At 48.3% G+C, this 15,000-nt stretch overlaps 2 protein-coding genes across 3 annotated transcripts in view; one reads left to right on the top strand and one right to left on the bottom strand.

Annotated features, from left to right (window-relative positions):
- The window catches only part of LOC126575260 (uncharacterized), a 15,566-nt gene extending 3,421 nt beyond the window's left edge, over positions 1-12,145 (bottom strand). The window contains exon 1 of one of the 2 annotated variants that reach the window (XM_050235874.1): positions 11,949-12,145. Coding sequence is in view for 1 of the 2 variants with exons in the window: in XM_050235873.1 (XP_050091830.1) it covers positions 2,273-2,387 (115 nt within the window). In the remaining variant the exon portion in view is untranslated. Of the gene's footprint in view, positions 1-2,272; positions 2,688-11,948 lie in introns of those variants that run through there. The other variant, XM_050235873.1, reaches the window with a different exon arrangement.
- Positions 12,146-14,961: 2,816 nt separating this feature from the next.
- The window catches only part of LOC126576749 (uncharacterized), a 2,205-nt gene continuing 2,166 nt past the window's right edge, over positions 14,962-15,000 (top strand). Inside the window, exon 1 of the mRNA XM_050238053.1 lies at positions 14,962-15,000. This exon is cut by the window's right edge and continues 269 nt beyond it. Within this exon, the coding sequence (XP_050094010.1) occupies positions 14,962-15,000 (39 nt within the window).

Here is a 15,000-nt window from a genome sequence, read left to right as displayed (position 1 = left end):
GTCTATAGGACGTTGGTACAGCACAGCGCGACAGCCACTAGGAGACGGACCTGTAACAAGTGGTTGTTTCTTGGAAACGGCGCTGACGACAACCTTGGCCGTCGCGGTGCGTGCGTGCACCGGTGACATCGGTTTTTGTGGTGACGTTGGCGACATGACCACCCAGATGATGGTGGTGGTTGCAGGTCTCTCTTGGTGGGGGCGATGCATTGTGGTACCACATTTCAGCTATTTCGGACACCAACAAGGTGACGGTAACGGTGTTGTCTTTGCTGATTCGTGTGAAACACAAAACAGAATTCAATGCCTACTAGCAACCCGCAAACCAGCATTTCCGTTTTTAAACCATTCATCGCCATCGCCTACTAGAGGTGGGTCGGAGAGCAGTGCAGGACCGCTGTGACAGACCGACGGATTCCGACCGACACAGAATCCGTAGCATCCGCGTAACTAGAGCGCGCTCTCTGCGAGATGCGGTTGCCCTCGTTTTTTTTTTTTCAAGAGAATTGTCTCCCGGAAACGGAATTAAACCTCGGTTTCTATTCGTGTTCTACAAGACATTGCGTCGCGCCATCATCATCATCGTCGGTCCCTAGTGCAAGCGCGTGTAAGAACTTATGCTGTAAATGACCGTGAAGTTGGGATCGAACTTTCATTCCACCCGCATATGTGCACTCCGGGACACACAAACAGGAAGTACCCACACACGATGCAGGCGGTGCGGAGGCGGAAAAGTTTGTCGCTCGAAACTGTGCCAAATGCAGCAGAAGCTATTATATTGTCTCTCATTGCCGTTCTGCCATTCTGTTCGTTCAGTTTTTTTTTGTTGCTGTTGCAAAAATTGCGAAAAAGCTAAGAAGATATTTCTTTTTTAACGACTAGCAAGCAGCGGATCGTCCGGTGTCGTCTGTGTGGCGGGCGTGGAGGAACAAAAGACGGGAACGGAATGACGCAAAGAGAGGTCCCTCTGGTCTGTTTAATGTTCTGGTTCGTGTGTGCTTGGGTTTATGGCTGTTCAATAAGTGTGCTTGAGTTCGATATTTATAAAAATTATCAACTAGAACTGTCCTGCGTTGTCGCGATTACCGGGAAACCGAGACCGAGCGTCCATCTGCGAACGAGCGCCGCGTGGCGTCATCGAGGGCAGAGACGAATCGAGTTTCGCGATTATGCAAACGTCCAATGCGTTCTTCGTCAAGGCCAGCACGGCAGCCAGCCAGCGAGCCAACGGCCAGAACCCCGGTTTGGTGGAATGCAGGAAGTTGGTTTAGGGCGAACGAGCGAGCGAGCCAAGATTTGCTTTCCATTTTATTACACCAAAAGTGGTGAAGCGGTGCGTGCGTCACCGTTGGTCGTGATTTCGAATGGTTTTTGGCCAAACTCGCGCACACAAACACACAGACGGACACAGAGACAGATAAACGCAGCATCACGCGCTAGGGTGGTCGCCTGACGCCACCATGTCCAGGCGAGTTCCGCGTGGTGCACGGGTAGCGCTACTCCTCGGTATGCACCTCGTATGCAGGGTGGACCGGTGGACGGTCAATCAATAAATCATTCAGCCGGGAGGTGGCCCAAGCGGCATCTAGCCAAAAAAATAAAATTCGTTGCCCAAAAAGAGCCCTAAAGAGGAGGCCCTCCGGGGCTGGAAATACTAGAGCGGAACAGGTCGTTGGCAGGCAGGAGTGCAGCGCAAACTGCGGCCAGTCCGGGGTGTCCGGGATGCGTGACGCAATCCGCAATCACCAGTCCAGTCCTCCTCTTCGCCATCACCGCCATGTGGAAGTGTATTTTTGGTCCCCCCAAAAAACGCCTCAAGCGTCTCGCTACGCACGCCGTAGACGAATGAAGATGTAACGGAAGAGACACTCCAAAAAGTATCTTCCAGGAGAGAAGAAGAAAGAGAGAAAAGGAGAGCGTAGTGTCGGTGCTTCACTATAGTGTCACCAGGATCAGGATTTGTCCTAATTTCTTAAGTAAACATTTCCCCCCTAAGGCTTCATTCCCCGCTGCTCCTCGGTCTGCTGGACTCCTTCCAAGGTGCAGAAAGTCTGGAACCCGATATTCCGGCTCTTGATACCGTCGAGAGGGTGCCGTAAAAAATTTGTCAATTGCCAATTATGTCGTTTGGAACGCATAGCGCCATCCACCCCACCAACTCAACACTTGAACAACTGGTCACTCTATCTCTCTTTCTCTCTCTCGCTTATCTGTATCGCACGGTGGCTTATCTACACCCCAAAAAGGCCGTCGGAGTACGGGAGTATGTTACCGGTACGGGAGGGGAGCAACATTTCGCACGATCCGCAGCGATGGTACGTCCTTAAGCTGGTTGGTTTGGTGAGTTTGGCGATGGGTGTCGACACGCAAACAGCAGCAGGACACATTTGTCACTCATGTCACTGTCTCATGGTCACCGGTGGGATTAAGTGGCACATGGGCGGTCACGGAGTCGCGACTCACTACTCCTGGGTGCACTCCGGGGGTCACTCCGCTCCGGATTAGTGGACGGGAATATCTTAAATACAAACACTTCCGGTTCAGGTTAGTCCACTTGGTGCACTTCCGGGTTTTTTTTTCTGTCACAAGACGCCACGTGCGCCACGACGATGGAGACGCCTGGTCTGGGCGCGTTTTCAGCGATTTTTTTTTCTTCTGGCCACTTGGGTGCTGGTGTTCCGCGTGCTCTTCCGCGACGACTGAACAGTAGCATCATCGGTAGCGTGGCTTTTTAACTTCTTGCATCTTACGCGAAGCGTGTTTCGCGGATCCTGTCGGGCTCGGGCATCGGATTCGGGTTCGTATCCTCGGCCACCGTTCGGATGGTGTTCGTGTTGTTCGCGTGTGGGAAGCACACCATCGTGCTTCTTATCCCGTGGGCCGAAGGGAAAACCGTAAGTGGATCCTTTCGCCTTTCTTGGCCAAAAACCGATCGTCTGTACGATCGTTGTGCCAGCGCTGCCGCATGTGCACATGCCTGTATGTTGTTTCAAGTAAATTATCATCTGCATTATGATGTGCTATGTGGAATGACAATGGATGGTGGACATTCAAATAGTCGCCGTGTGGGCTGAAGAGGAGTCGCCGCAATGAATGTCGCCAACCACATGTCCGGCCGACTGGTGCAACCATCCCACGGTTGCTGGCCACTTTTTGGCGCCGGAACAACCGGAAGACGGTGGCTGCAGGATGAGCACACGATGAGTGGGTGTGCGTATGTGTGCGATTTTCAATAAAAATGGGATTTTTTTTTCGCTCATTGTAGAGTTGCAATCGATTCCGGCGATTTCTGGTAGTCAGTTTTGAAGCGAAGTTACTGCGCGAGCTTCGATGGAGCACTGTTTGCATAGCTTCAGCGGTGTAATATTGAATCTCTCTGCATTGTCGTCCAGTTGGGAGTTGGGAAGGATGAGTGAGTTTTATTGAAAAACCGCGATGAGATAACGCTTTATAACGCTGCCCCGGATGAGGTTAGCTGGGATTCTTATGGAGTGGCTATTCTTGTGGAGGGTTTGATAGTTCAACACAAGCACCATAGCGAACCATATAAAACCGACCGGAGATGACTCATCAGCGAGCTCCTCCTCGTCGCTACGGCGCAATCTTCATGACGGATTCGCATTTAAAACTAAAACATCTAGCACGACCAGCCTTTTATTGGCCCGATAGTGTGCGACCACACTGTGGTATCACTACGCTTACGCGGGGTAAAGATAAATCAACATAAAACTCATGCTCATGCTCATGTTACTGCGTCACCACGACCAGCATCAACCAGAAACTAATGCGTACTATTCGGTGATTCAGTTTTTCTAACTCTCATCCGAATCAGCTCCTCAAGGCTCAAGGTCTTCTAGCGAGAGACGAGACAAACATCAGCGCGAAAGTGAAAATCACCCCACTACCAACCCCGGAAAAGGAATAATGAATCTCCCGAGGAGGTCAGCCCCTCGTGTCTAGCCAATTCGGGAGTGAGTCACAGCCACAGAGCCATGCCGATGATTTTTTACTTTCATTTGGACATTTTTCTCACGGTCCCCTCCCTTGGTCGAAATGGAAACGGAGAGGGAATTCGCGTGAGCCATGGGAATGTAGAAAGAGGCAAAAGAGATAGAGATCGGTCGGAAGAATATGGCGCGGCCGGCATCGACAACGAGAACCATTTCCACTAAATAAGTGCCAGAAATAACAGTAACCGTCGTAGTGTGCGTCGATCTAAAACAGATCGTAGTAGGTCGCGCGATAGAATTAGAAGCCGTTGAGAGCGGAATCGGTTGAATGAGACAACAACATGGCGACCAGCACGCGCCTTAATACAAAATCGTTTGAATGAAAGGGACGCGGGAGGGTGAGATGGATGTTACACAAAAATTTTGATTGCCATTTTTTTCCCGGCCACATCGGAACCAACAAACAAGTTGCCTTTTCCCCCCCCCATTTTTTTATCTACCAGAATTTTTGCAAACTTCTTTTCGCCACACTAACAAAACTGTAACTAACTCTTTGCCCCGCGCCCTGCTATACTGACGTGACGTACCGTTGCCCTAGGGTGGTGAAAACTATTAAAAAGGAAAATCAATTATCGAATGCTAACGCCGGGTTCTAAAATAACAAACCGTCTCTCCGCCGCCTCGCCTACCTCCCATGGTGCAGTAGGGGAGGGTTCGGTTTTAATCTTTTACAAGGCTAGACCACCACCACCACCACCACCGCCGGCCGGGGGTTTTGTGGAGGTAGTTATCGGCTAGCTTTTGCGTCCCACGCGTCCGTCGTGGCTTTGGAAACCCTTTTTTGTGGTTCTGCTTGGCCGGCAAGGGGGGGGGGGGTGGCTGTAAGGAATCATAGTTCATTACTACTCGTCGCTCTGGTGCCGTCGTCCCTTTTTAATGCTTCGTTTGACCCCTCCCTCATCGACGGGTATCATTTTGCAGCCCAAAAAACCTCAGCGAAACAAGTGTGGGGGTAAGGATTGGGTGGAGGAATTTGGTCTAGTTTTTTCGCTGGTTTGTTGTTTCATTTTTGCCAAGTTGCCAATTAGGCGGAATCGAGTGGAATGTCCTGTAATGGTGACATTCATTGAGTTTTGGCGGTGTCAAAATGCGAACTTTTATGGATTACCATCAGAGTCTTCTATTTAAAGGGCGAAAAAGAATTTATCATTTGTAGCAACGCATGTTGATTGCTGTATTTGTTAATTATTGGACTACATCTTTGACATTTCACTTGTGCTAAAGCATTTTAGCGACTTGTTAGTACATTTTATTTTCATTAATTACGCTAGATTTAATAATCTAGTTTCTATTCCTCTCTAAAAACCAGTAAAAACCTCACAATCGTGTCCTATCGCGCGTTGCTGCGACATCCAAAGTCAGCTAAACCAAGGGGGGACAAAAAAGAGTGTCCCCGACACAACTCCACTAAACACACACCCCGTACACGAGATAAAGTCAGGTGTAGGAGATAATGGATGGTGGTGAATTTGTTTCCCTCAGCGGTTGGCCTTTGGGTGACTCAAACTCGCACATACCATACCGTGATCCATCATCGGCCAGAATCTTGTGTTTCATTTTGGTTTTAATTAAAACGTTGCCCCGGAACGGTCGCCTCGCAAGCCAACGGATACAGTGAGTGCTGCAGTAGCTGGTTTGTAGACAACAAAATAATGTTGTTTAGCATAAATATTGCCAACAATTTCGTTTTATAATACGCGCAACATTCTTGTACAATTCACACAATAAGCACTCGCGCTAAAAGCATCGACAGAACTGGAACTGGAAGCAACGGGAGGGCCACTGTTCATTAGTCGAACTCTCAAAGGCACCAGGCACCAGAAGCAAGCCTAGGCGTTCCGGAAATATTTATGTCCTCCGAAAAGTGAGCTTCGGTTTCGGAACCGTTAACGCTGTGGCCCCGGGAACCGATGGGGCGTAATTGGCGCCGAGGTCATCGCTGATGCGCTCTCTGTGGACCTCCTCACGACCTCTCCGGCGCTGGCTCCTGGTTAGTGCAACAGGTAGAGGCGCACCGTGACCAGGGCGAAGCATAGCATATTAGAGGTATGGCCCTCTAGGATGGCGGCACTGGCATTGCTTTTTAAGGGAATAAGCACCTCGCGGAACGGGTTTGTTTCCAGCATCCAGATACATTTTCGTCGCTAATCGAGTTTTGAATAATATTTATGGCAACGAAGGTTCATAGGGTACGGCACCCGTCGTCATTGTTCGCATCTCGTGGAGCTCTAGTCAGCCATGGATTTCCGTTGTAATGAAGGCATCCTTTTTCATGAGCAGCAGCAGCAGCAGCAGCGGAACCGAGGGCGTTAGTGTTGCCGAGTAAAAAGTGATTCTTCGCTTAAAATTACTTAGTGTTACTGATGCTGCATCAGTATGAACCCAGCATGGGGAGCATGAGCACGTTCATTACCAGGTGTGTTTCGTCGTTAGCAGCGAGAATATAGTTTTTCATTTCATGCAGCTTCCGAAACCGGGCGGTATCTGGTTGAGCAAATGAACCTCACGTTGTCTTAAAGAATTAAGAAGCCAACCCTCGAATCCAACCCTTGGGAGAAAACATATGAAGTCAACTTGTTAAGTTGTTGCCGGAACAGTAACCGCAAAATAAGTGAATAACTAGTTCACAGTCAGGCCTCTGGCTCATTCTCGGAACAACTTTGAGCAATTAAAAAGTAATTAGAAAGGATTAGCAAGAACGAGACCCGAGAGCGGGGGTAATGGACTCTCTGGACCAGTTGCTTCACTTTCATCTTTGCTTTCATCTGCTGTCTGTAAGTGAATTTAGTGTACTGGCCGCCAAGGGACCGAATGTTGGACATTTTAATGGAATTGAACGCTCGGGAACGCTCCGATAATCGAGCTTCTATCGAGGCGTTCGAGCTATCCAAATGCCATGAGACACACTCGAAAGCTTTTGGATTAGATACGCTGGCACATTGAGTACGCTTTCCATTCCGTCACACGTGTGTCCCATAATCACACTAATTGTATTGTTGATCCGCTCGCAAGTGTCGTGGTACGTGGTCGGTGTTGAATAGGAAATGTGATCATAATACTCTCACGGCTAATGTAACGCCAGCATAACTTTCAATAACCATCCATGTCATCGTCTTCGGTGTAAGATGGTGCGTGAGTGGCAAAGCGTTGGCGCTGATCCGTGTCAGTCAGTCCGTGTCAATGTGTGGCTGCAGCATGCAGGATTCATTCATTTTCCTAGTGGCCCAACAACGTGTTTCCTCTCCGGAAGCCCTCCCAGGCTTCCCATCATGATCGATGGTAGCAATTGCCATTAATGAAGCGCTCAAATGACGATCCGCCACATGAAGCTACTCCTCCCCGTCCCACACTCAGTTGCAGTTGTTCTGCGGATGCTTCGTGCTTCGGTTGAAGATTGTTCCGGACATCAACGTCCTCAGTCGAAGCACGACGTATCCCCGGCCCCGCGACGGGGGCTAGCTACTAGGTACAAGTGGGATTTATTTTATGGACAATATTTCGGCACTTTCTTGCCGGGATGCCGGCAATAAGCACCCTCGGAGCGACCGTATCCGCGGGGCCCTTGGAGAGCTTTTAGTGTAAGTGTGCAATTGCGACAGGAGGGCGCACAATTCCCCTATCGGTTGGCCGACGGATTAGCGACGAAAGAGGCGGCACATTTGACGGAAATGAATATATATTGGGATGTGGAAAAGTTGGTTTAATATTATTCTTATTTATTGGCGTTAATGCGATTGATATTGCATCAATGGGATGTTGATTTTCTTTATCAATTATGTTTTTGAAAAAGTTTATTATAGCACGTTGATTTCCGTTTTCGTTTTCTACCAACATTTTATCAACAAAAGGACACAACTTTGCATATTAATCCTTTTCCAAGAACACAATAGAATAAAAAAAGACGCATGATAAGCTGTGTTGTGTTGCATCATCCATTGCATGGCTTAAGCGCGATCCAGCAAGGAAGTGGCCAACGGAAAACATAACCCCAAACTACCGCTCAAGTACCACAGAGCAGTATCCTTGAAATGCCAAGAATGTCTGCCTAAGAAAAAAAGGGATACAATAGTAACAACGAAGTAGCCGGGGGGAAACCAACGTCAAAGCCTCAAGTGTTTCGTGTAACTGGAAATTGGATCCCTGGGGAAAATAAATAAAAAATAAAAAGCCGAACGCCGAACGCGCCTAAGCAAACAGAGTGGCTGCTGGCTAAGGCAAGTAGTAGTGGCCACGCCAGAGCCGCTCGATTGTTGGTGGGATAAGCAGTACACTCTTCTTCCCTTTTCCACTCCACTATTTCGTTCGTGTTCTCTCCAGTGAGTGTGTGTTGGCACAATTCCCTCGACCACAATGGCGTACCGTGTGTTTTTTTTTTGGTGCGTTGCCGAAGAGGAATGAGTCGAACATGGTAGCAGGAGCAGGAGTATTTAATAGAGATTTACTTCGCCTCGTACCGTTTGGTGTGAGGTAGTACCAGGCTTCCATTGTGTACCAAGCATTACAGCTCTCGCGTTCTATTGTGCCCTCGTGCGCGGTGCGTTGGCCTGCCTATACCGGAACAGGCGCTTTCAAGGACGAAAACCGGACGGCGAGCGGATCCTTTTAGGATCTCGTTTCGTTTCCATTTTATTTTTTTGTCGCTTCTGTGTTTGGCATGCAACACATTCCAAAGCCAACGCAATGGTGAGCAGGTTAGGGGTTTAAGCAAACAAACAATAAATGCAACACACCTGGCGCTAATGCACAATGCAGTCGCCCGTGAAAAACCCCGAACGTTAAAGTTAGTGGACAGTGGGCGAGTTCAGTGAATCCGTGCTGGACCAGGTTTTGGTGGGAGTATCCTTCCATTAGCCTGTTAGCAGTAGCACCACCAGTTAGCAGTGGACCATCGAGTGGCACTTTCGATTAGCAAAGTCCATCCAAAGGTGCATTTCGGGCGCGACCACGTGGGCCCATTGGCTGTCCTTTTCGTTATCGAGGAAGCACCCTTAATCGGACCTCGAGGAAGAGCAAATTAGATCACCCAACACCCAACGCAGCTTCCAAACGAAAATAGGGGCCGCGGCGAAAAACTTTTTAAAACTCACCACGGGGGTCACTCTGTTTTCCAGGACCAGAGCAGGGGAGAGTGTTTCGATAACAAAAGATTAGCATACACAAAATGACATTTCGTGCCACGGCCAGGCCCGATTGGACGCGATAATCTTAGTGCTGAGCGGGCGTGTGTACGGGGCCAAACGCCAAACGAAATTATTAACAATCTCTATGGCCCGGTTTTGCAACTCTGTTACGGATAAACTCCGCTGCACGAGCACGAGGCGCGTGCTGTCGCTAACATGCTTATCCCACACCGGTTGCTGCGACGACGACGACGACGGCGACGACGATGGGGAAGGAGGAAGTTAGCAAAGAAAAGCTAATCAAACGAACGGTGAGGTGACCTGTTGCGCTGAGGTTGCCCCAGACGTGCGGCACACGCGAAACAACGGTTTGTGATGGGTTTTCTGGGAGTCGTCAGTGTTCGAAAATGGATTCAAACACACATACGCACACAGGCACACGTTCGTCGTGTCGAAAGAATTTCCGTGCACAGCTTGCTAGACGTCCGACGACGTGTGCATGCAGCGGACGTCATTTTGATGATGCTGATGATGAGAAAGAAAAAGTTTGTCCTCTCTTCTTGTCCCGTGCAGCACTCCAAGTAGCTCCGGCGATCCGATGAGGTGAAGTTTTGAAGTTTTGGATTGGAAGGCGCCTCCATTGCAGCGAAAAACCTCGAAAAAAAAATGGTGCGGAAACTCGCGAAACCCGTTCTACGTGTCAGCGAGCAGATTGAGTCGCGAACGGGGTTGTTGGATATGTTTGGGCACCACATGTCTGACGCACGCACAAGTGCATTGTCAAGAACAAGTGACGTGGCGTGCGTCTTGTGGTTTGGTTGTTTAAAAAAGAAGAAAGTTGAGGGTTTTTCCGATGAATGGAAGTCACTCCATGAATAATATTGCGTCACAGATTAACAGGTTGCTCAATTACGACAGCATGTTGAGAGTTTTAATCATGGATATTATGTAAAGGAGAGAAAGAAGTTGAAGAAACATCTAACTTCTTCTTAGACGACATAAAAAAATGTTAATACCTCTTCTTGTACTGCGCCTCAAAACAATGTCAACGAACAAGGTCAGCGGCTTGGTCAAGGCTTTAAAACTCGCCCTCTGGCTCATTTTCATTACCACAACTCACTTAGCGTCTATGAAAAGTGGCCACATGTGCTACTATCCAACCTAGACAAATCTTTTAATCGCTAAGCTCCGAAAAAACACACCGTCGTTCACCTTCATCTTTTACTTTTATCGTCTTTTCGGTGCACGGTACGCACACTCTAGCCTGCCTGCCTGGAACTGGAACACTGGAATCCGCTAATGGTCATGGGTGTGTATTAATGGATCGGCCAGTTTACGATTCCAACGCACCAACAACAGACAGTAGACGGACGGATCCGTAGTATCGTGCAGCGCAGCTTGAATTAAGCAGGACGAGCGTTGCGGACGATGTCTTGTGAAGCTACTTTAGCCAGATTTTACGATACACGGTATGCGCTCCGATCGGGCCAGTACCAAGCGGGAAACTTTCCACTTTTCTGGCTCAACAAGGCCAGACTCGGTTGTGGAGCGGCTGTACGGTCAAACGGGCCACAGAGCCAGAGAGAGAGAGCGGGGAGGGAGATGCTCTTAATGTTTGCACCAAGTACAAGCCATGTAAGTTTGCTGCAAAAGTTGACCGTTGATATGTGTGTGCCGACCACACCTTGCAAATTACGGTGACAAGACTAGCTAGCTGTGAGTTCTGCGGTCTCTGAGTATGCACGTGGAACTCCCCAGGAGCGGCCACCATTATCAAGGTCCACCGATGCCGCTGCCGCAAGGAAGGACGCTTCTGCGTCGCCGAAGGAAAACCGTAAAGCACCTCGCGCTGTTGCTCGGTGATGCTGCTGCTGCTGCTGCTGCTGCTTGCACTTTGTCTTGTGAGTTTTGTGGCCAGCATCGGTGTGCCCAACACAAACGACAAAGGATCGTGCGTGCGTGCGTGTGTGTTAGTTTGCAGATGAGATTTATAATTTTATTGCAAAGTTTCAAGTACACCATCGACGTCGTGGGATGGTTTTTTTTGCGCCGAGAGCTTTATCACGGTGCACGGTGTACCTCGTTCGAAGGTCATCGCCGGTGTGCCGAGATTTAAGACACCCCGGAGGGCAACGGAGTAGGGAGAGAGTGGAGACAAGGACATCCGCGGTGGAGGGGCTAACTAGATACAGTTTTTGGAGTACAGTTCATGCCTCCTCCCCTCTCCGTGTAAGTTCCTATTTGACGCTGGAGTCAATTTTTATGTCAAACTCTTGCGAAAAACACCACCACGGAGTCACACTCCGTCTGTCCGTCCGTCCGTCCGTCCGTCCGTCCGTGTTGTTTCGCATTCGTGTGTTCTCTCATAAACGTACGATGATGAATCATAAACGTGTACTCGGTACCACGCACGGTATCTGGCACAAGGCATTCATGGGCCCATTGAAAGCCCAAAATGGCAAAAGCATGAGAGCACGCACAAAGAGAGCAATCGCAAAACACCGCGGCGAGTGAATCTGTGCCATGTTTGAAGGGCCAACCCAAAAGCGGAAGTGGTAGCACCGAGATTGACGTCTCGCTACAACCGTGAATGAGAGTGATTTGTGTAAGAATTGTGTCGTAAAATGTGCTGTTAAGGATTCACTACACTACGACCTTTGACAGCCTGGCAGAACGTCCTGTTTTACATATTCACTTCCCTTTCCTGCGAATCTTCGTGTCGTTAGGCACGGTTCGCGTGTCGCTTGTAGTTGGTGTGAGTTATTTGAATCCGTTGGTTGCCATTTCGATTCTATTCACACACAGAACGCATACGCACCTCTTTAGATTGTTGTATTCCGGTTTTTTTTTTCTAAACACTTGGTGCTTGCGTTGGGAGGCTCGTAACTACAGAATTTGCTTGCGGCAAAGGAACATCATAAACGTAGCCCACTAGATGTTAACTTCCGAGTGATAGGAAAAGCTGTCACTTTGTGAATTACGTTACGCAGAACACATTTTGCGACGTTTACTACCTCCTGTTCACCAGCGAATGAGTCTCAGATGGCCATGTTCGATGGATTTTATAACCAAAAACAGCACCGAACGCTCGGCATCTCCTACGCTTGACTCGAATCCGTTTTTGGTCATTTCAAACAGGATACTCCCCGGTTGGGGGAGGTTAGAGAATTAAAAATCTATCGGACGTCCCCTGCTAAATATAGCTGCTTGCGTGCTGGCAAGGCGGCAACATGAACCTGGCACCACCCGGCTTCCGGTTATTACTTAATTTCTGCCACCACCAACGCCACCTCCTCCACCCAAAAACCATCTATCATTGTTATCGGAACCGTTATCAATAATAATGCCCACCGGTTGCTCCGGCGCACCAGCCCCAGGCATTGTCTCGGCGCTCTGTAAGACGGCGTCTTCCGGATCCGCATAATCCGTGGTTCCGCTGGTGGTAAGCTGAAGCCGGCTAAAGGGCAGCAGCCTCAGAGTCGGTGAGGAACCGGTCTGGTTGTGGTGTTGTGTTGTGGTGGTGCTTTGTAATTAAAGTAGTTAATTTTCATTTTTCTTCAACAAAACACACACGCGCCTGGCCGGTTCCGTGGTGTCGACGCCGTATTTGCCGTGGTTGTATTACTTGGGGCAAACTTAAATACCCGCCAGGACCGTCTGGTTCCTCGGAGAAGAGAGCGTCCAGCTTGACAACAAATTGTTAGCCACCGGATACCTCGGTTAGCTTGGCGGTGGAACCCCCGGCCGTGGCAGTGATTTATCCGGTTCCGGTAAGGCGATCCAGTGTGGGATAAGAGATAAATCCCTCCCCGCCTTCCGGAGGCGCTCCGGTGGGTCATTTGTGGTGACCTTTTCTTCGGGTTTCTTGGGCCACCAGTCAGTAAAAAACTGTCTCTCTCTCTGTAAACTCAAACAGAGCATATGGAAAGGCGTGCGTTAGTGCGGTGAAACCCTTGACAACACTTGAAGTCGAGGCGCACAAGGATAACGAGTCCTGGGCGACCAATGCACCCGCACCAGCCAGGAAGGAACATCGGGCATTTCTGAAGTAGCGGCCTATTGACACGTATGACGGAATTCGGACCTAGCTCGGCTCGTGATGATGATGATGATGCTGCCGCTGGACGAGATTCTCCGAGTGTTCATTATCAGGAAGAGGACATAATGACGAAAGCGGCTACGGCGGATGTGAAGCAGAATGCGCGCGCAAACAACAATAAACTGAGCGATTCTGCTGGAACACCTCAACTGAGACCTAATCGTCTAACGATGTGTGTGGATCAAGTAAGGCAGAGAGCCCGGTCATGTGTGACGATGGCTGATGGAGAGTGAAACATCTCCGGGAAGTCTCGGAAGCGAATCCCAAGGGGGTTAAGGTAGGTAAACGGCTCGTTTTTAACGATATTTTGTGAAGCAACCATTCAACTTAAATTTTCCACGTAAATGTCATATTGAACTACAAGTTTTCAAGAATATTTCGTTGTAGTTTGGAGACGATTAGTAAACAACATCATCCATGGCATCAAATTTGGGAAGTGATGCTTCGAAAAGGTACTTTTTCCAGTGCCAATCGTAGCCGCATGATGGGTCAACTGAACTACGCAAATCGATAGTCATTGGATAGAATATAAGTTTTTCTAATAAGTCACGTTGAGTTTTTCTCGAATTTCCAATTTTTCAATTTTTGGCAGCATTTTGAAGTTGAAAAAGTGATCACACTATGATCAAACCGGGTTCGTCGCTTAGCGGGCAAGTCTTTTGATGCTGACCAAAAACGGTGCCCATCGTAGCTGCGTGCTGGGTCATCAGAAAAACACAAATCAATATTCTTTTGATAGATTATAAGTTTATCCTGGTAGGCCCGTCGACCTTTTGTTGAATTTTCCATTTTTTAATTTTTGGTAGCATTTTGAAGTTCAAAAAGTGATGCTTATCACGAATTTTATTAAGAAATCGAGTGTTACATTATTATTTAAAAAAAGGTATCAGCATTTTCTATGAAAACTCAACAGGATCACCTGGAAAATAGAGTTCCGATAAAGTGTTAAACATTTCAAAAGGTTCAGTCCGGTATTTTTTACGGTACGATGGACACCGACTTTGAAAACGAAGATTACGGGAAACACAGATTTTCAAAAATCTATATCTTTGTCAGTTTTTCTTCGATTGATCCAACAATCGTACAGAATATTCTTAAGTGGATCAGTATTTACGGAAAAAAATATCACAGAAAAAATAGTACCATGTGGAAGGTCTCCGCTCTGTGATAGGCTTTCGAGGGACTTCATTGAACGCTTCATCCATTGCAGTGCATTACTGCAGTTATGAGCAACTGCAACTGCACCGACATGATGATGCAACATGATAAATTAGCTTCTGCTAATTTACCACGATACCCTGGCCGCCTCCCGCATGCATGGTGTCATTATGATGACGGGCACCAGTGTGTTGGCGGTAGGAAAAAGGGCACCAGTGGGACTAAATCCGTTTTGGTGTTTCGACCGTGCATCGTGCCATGGCGTGACCGGCGGATCGTTTTACAACTCTATGCACTCGGGTCGGTGTAGCATGAATTTTCGATTAGGAACACTCCCCTGCTCCCCTATTATCACCGGATGAAACGTATTAATAACTATTGGAACAGTAATCCGTGAAACTAAGTAACCTATGATGAAATAATAGAGAGCATTCTTCTAGTTCCGTCAAATGAGCATAGATGTAATTTTGTTTAGCTCCAACAATAAGGAAAAGTGAATAGTGACCATTGGGTTTTGAGCGAGAGAATTGCCAGTTCCTTCCGCAGTTATCAACTAGTATTGTGCCCGTCAAGAATGGAGCTGTTGCGCACCTTTGCCAGTGAATCTTCAATC

The sequence above is a fragment of the Anopheles aquasalis genome, chromosome 3, assembly GCF_943734665.1.
Source record: "Anopheles aquasalis chromosome 3, idAnoAquaMG_Q_19, whole genome shotgun sequence".
Lineage (NCBI taxonomy): Eukaryota > Metazoa > Arthropoda > Insecta > Diptera > Culicidae > Anopheles > Anopheles aquasalis.
The sequence above is the reverse complement of the archived record's forward strand: the minus strand, read 5'-3'. Positions and strand labels throughout refer to the sequence as shown.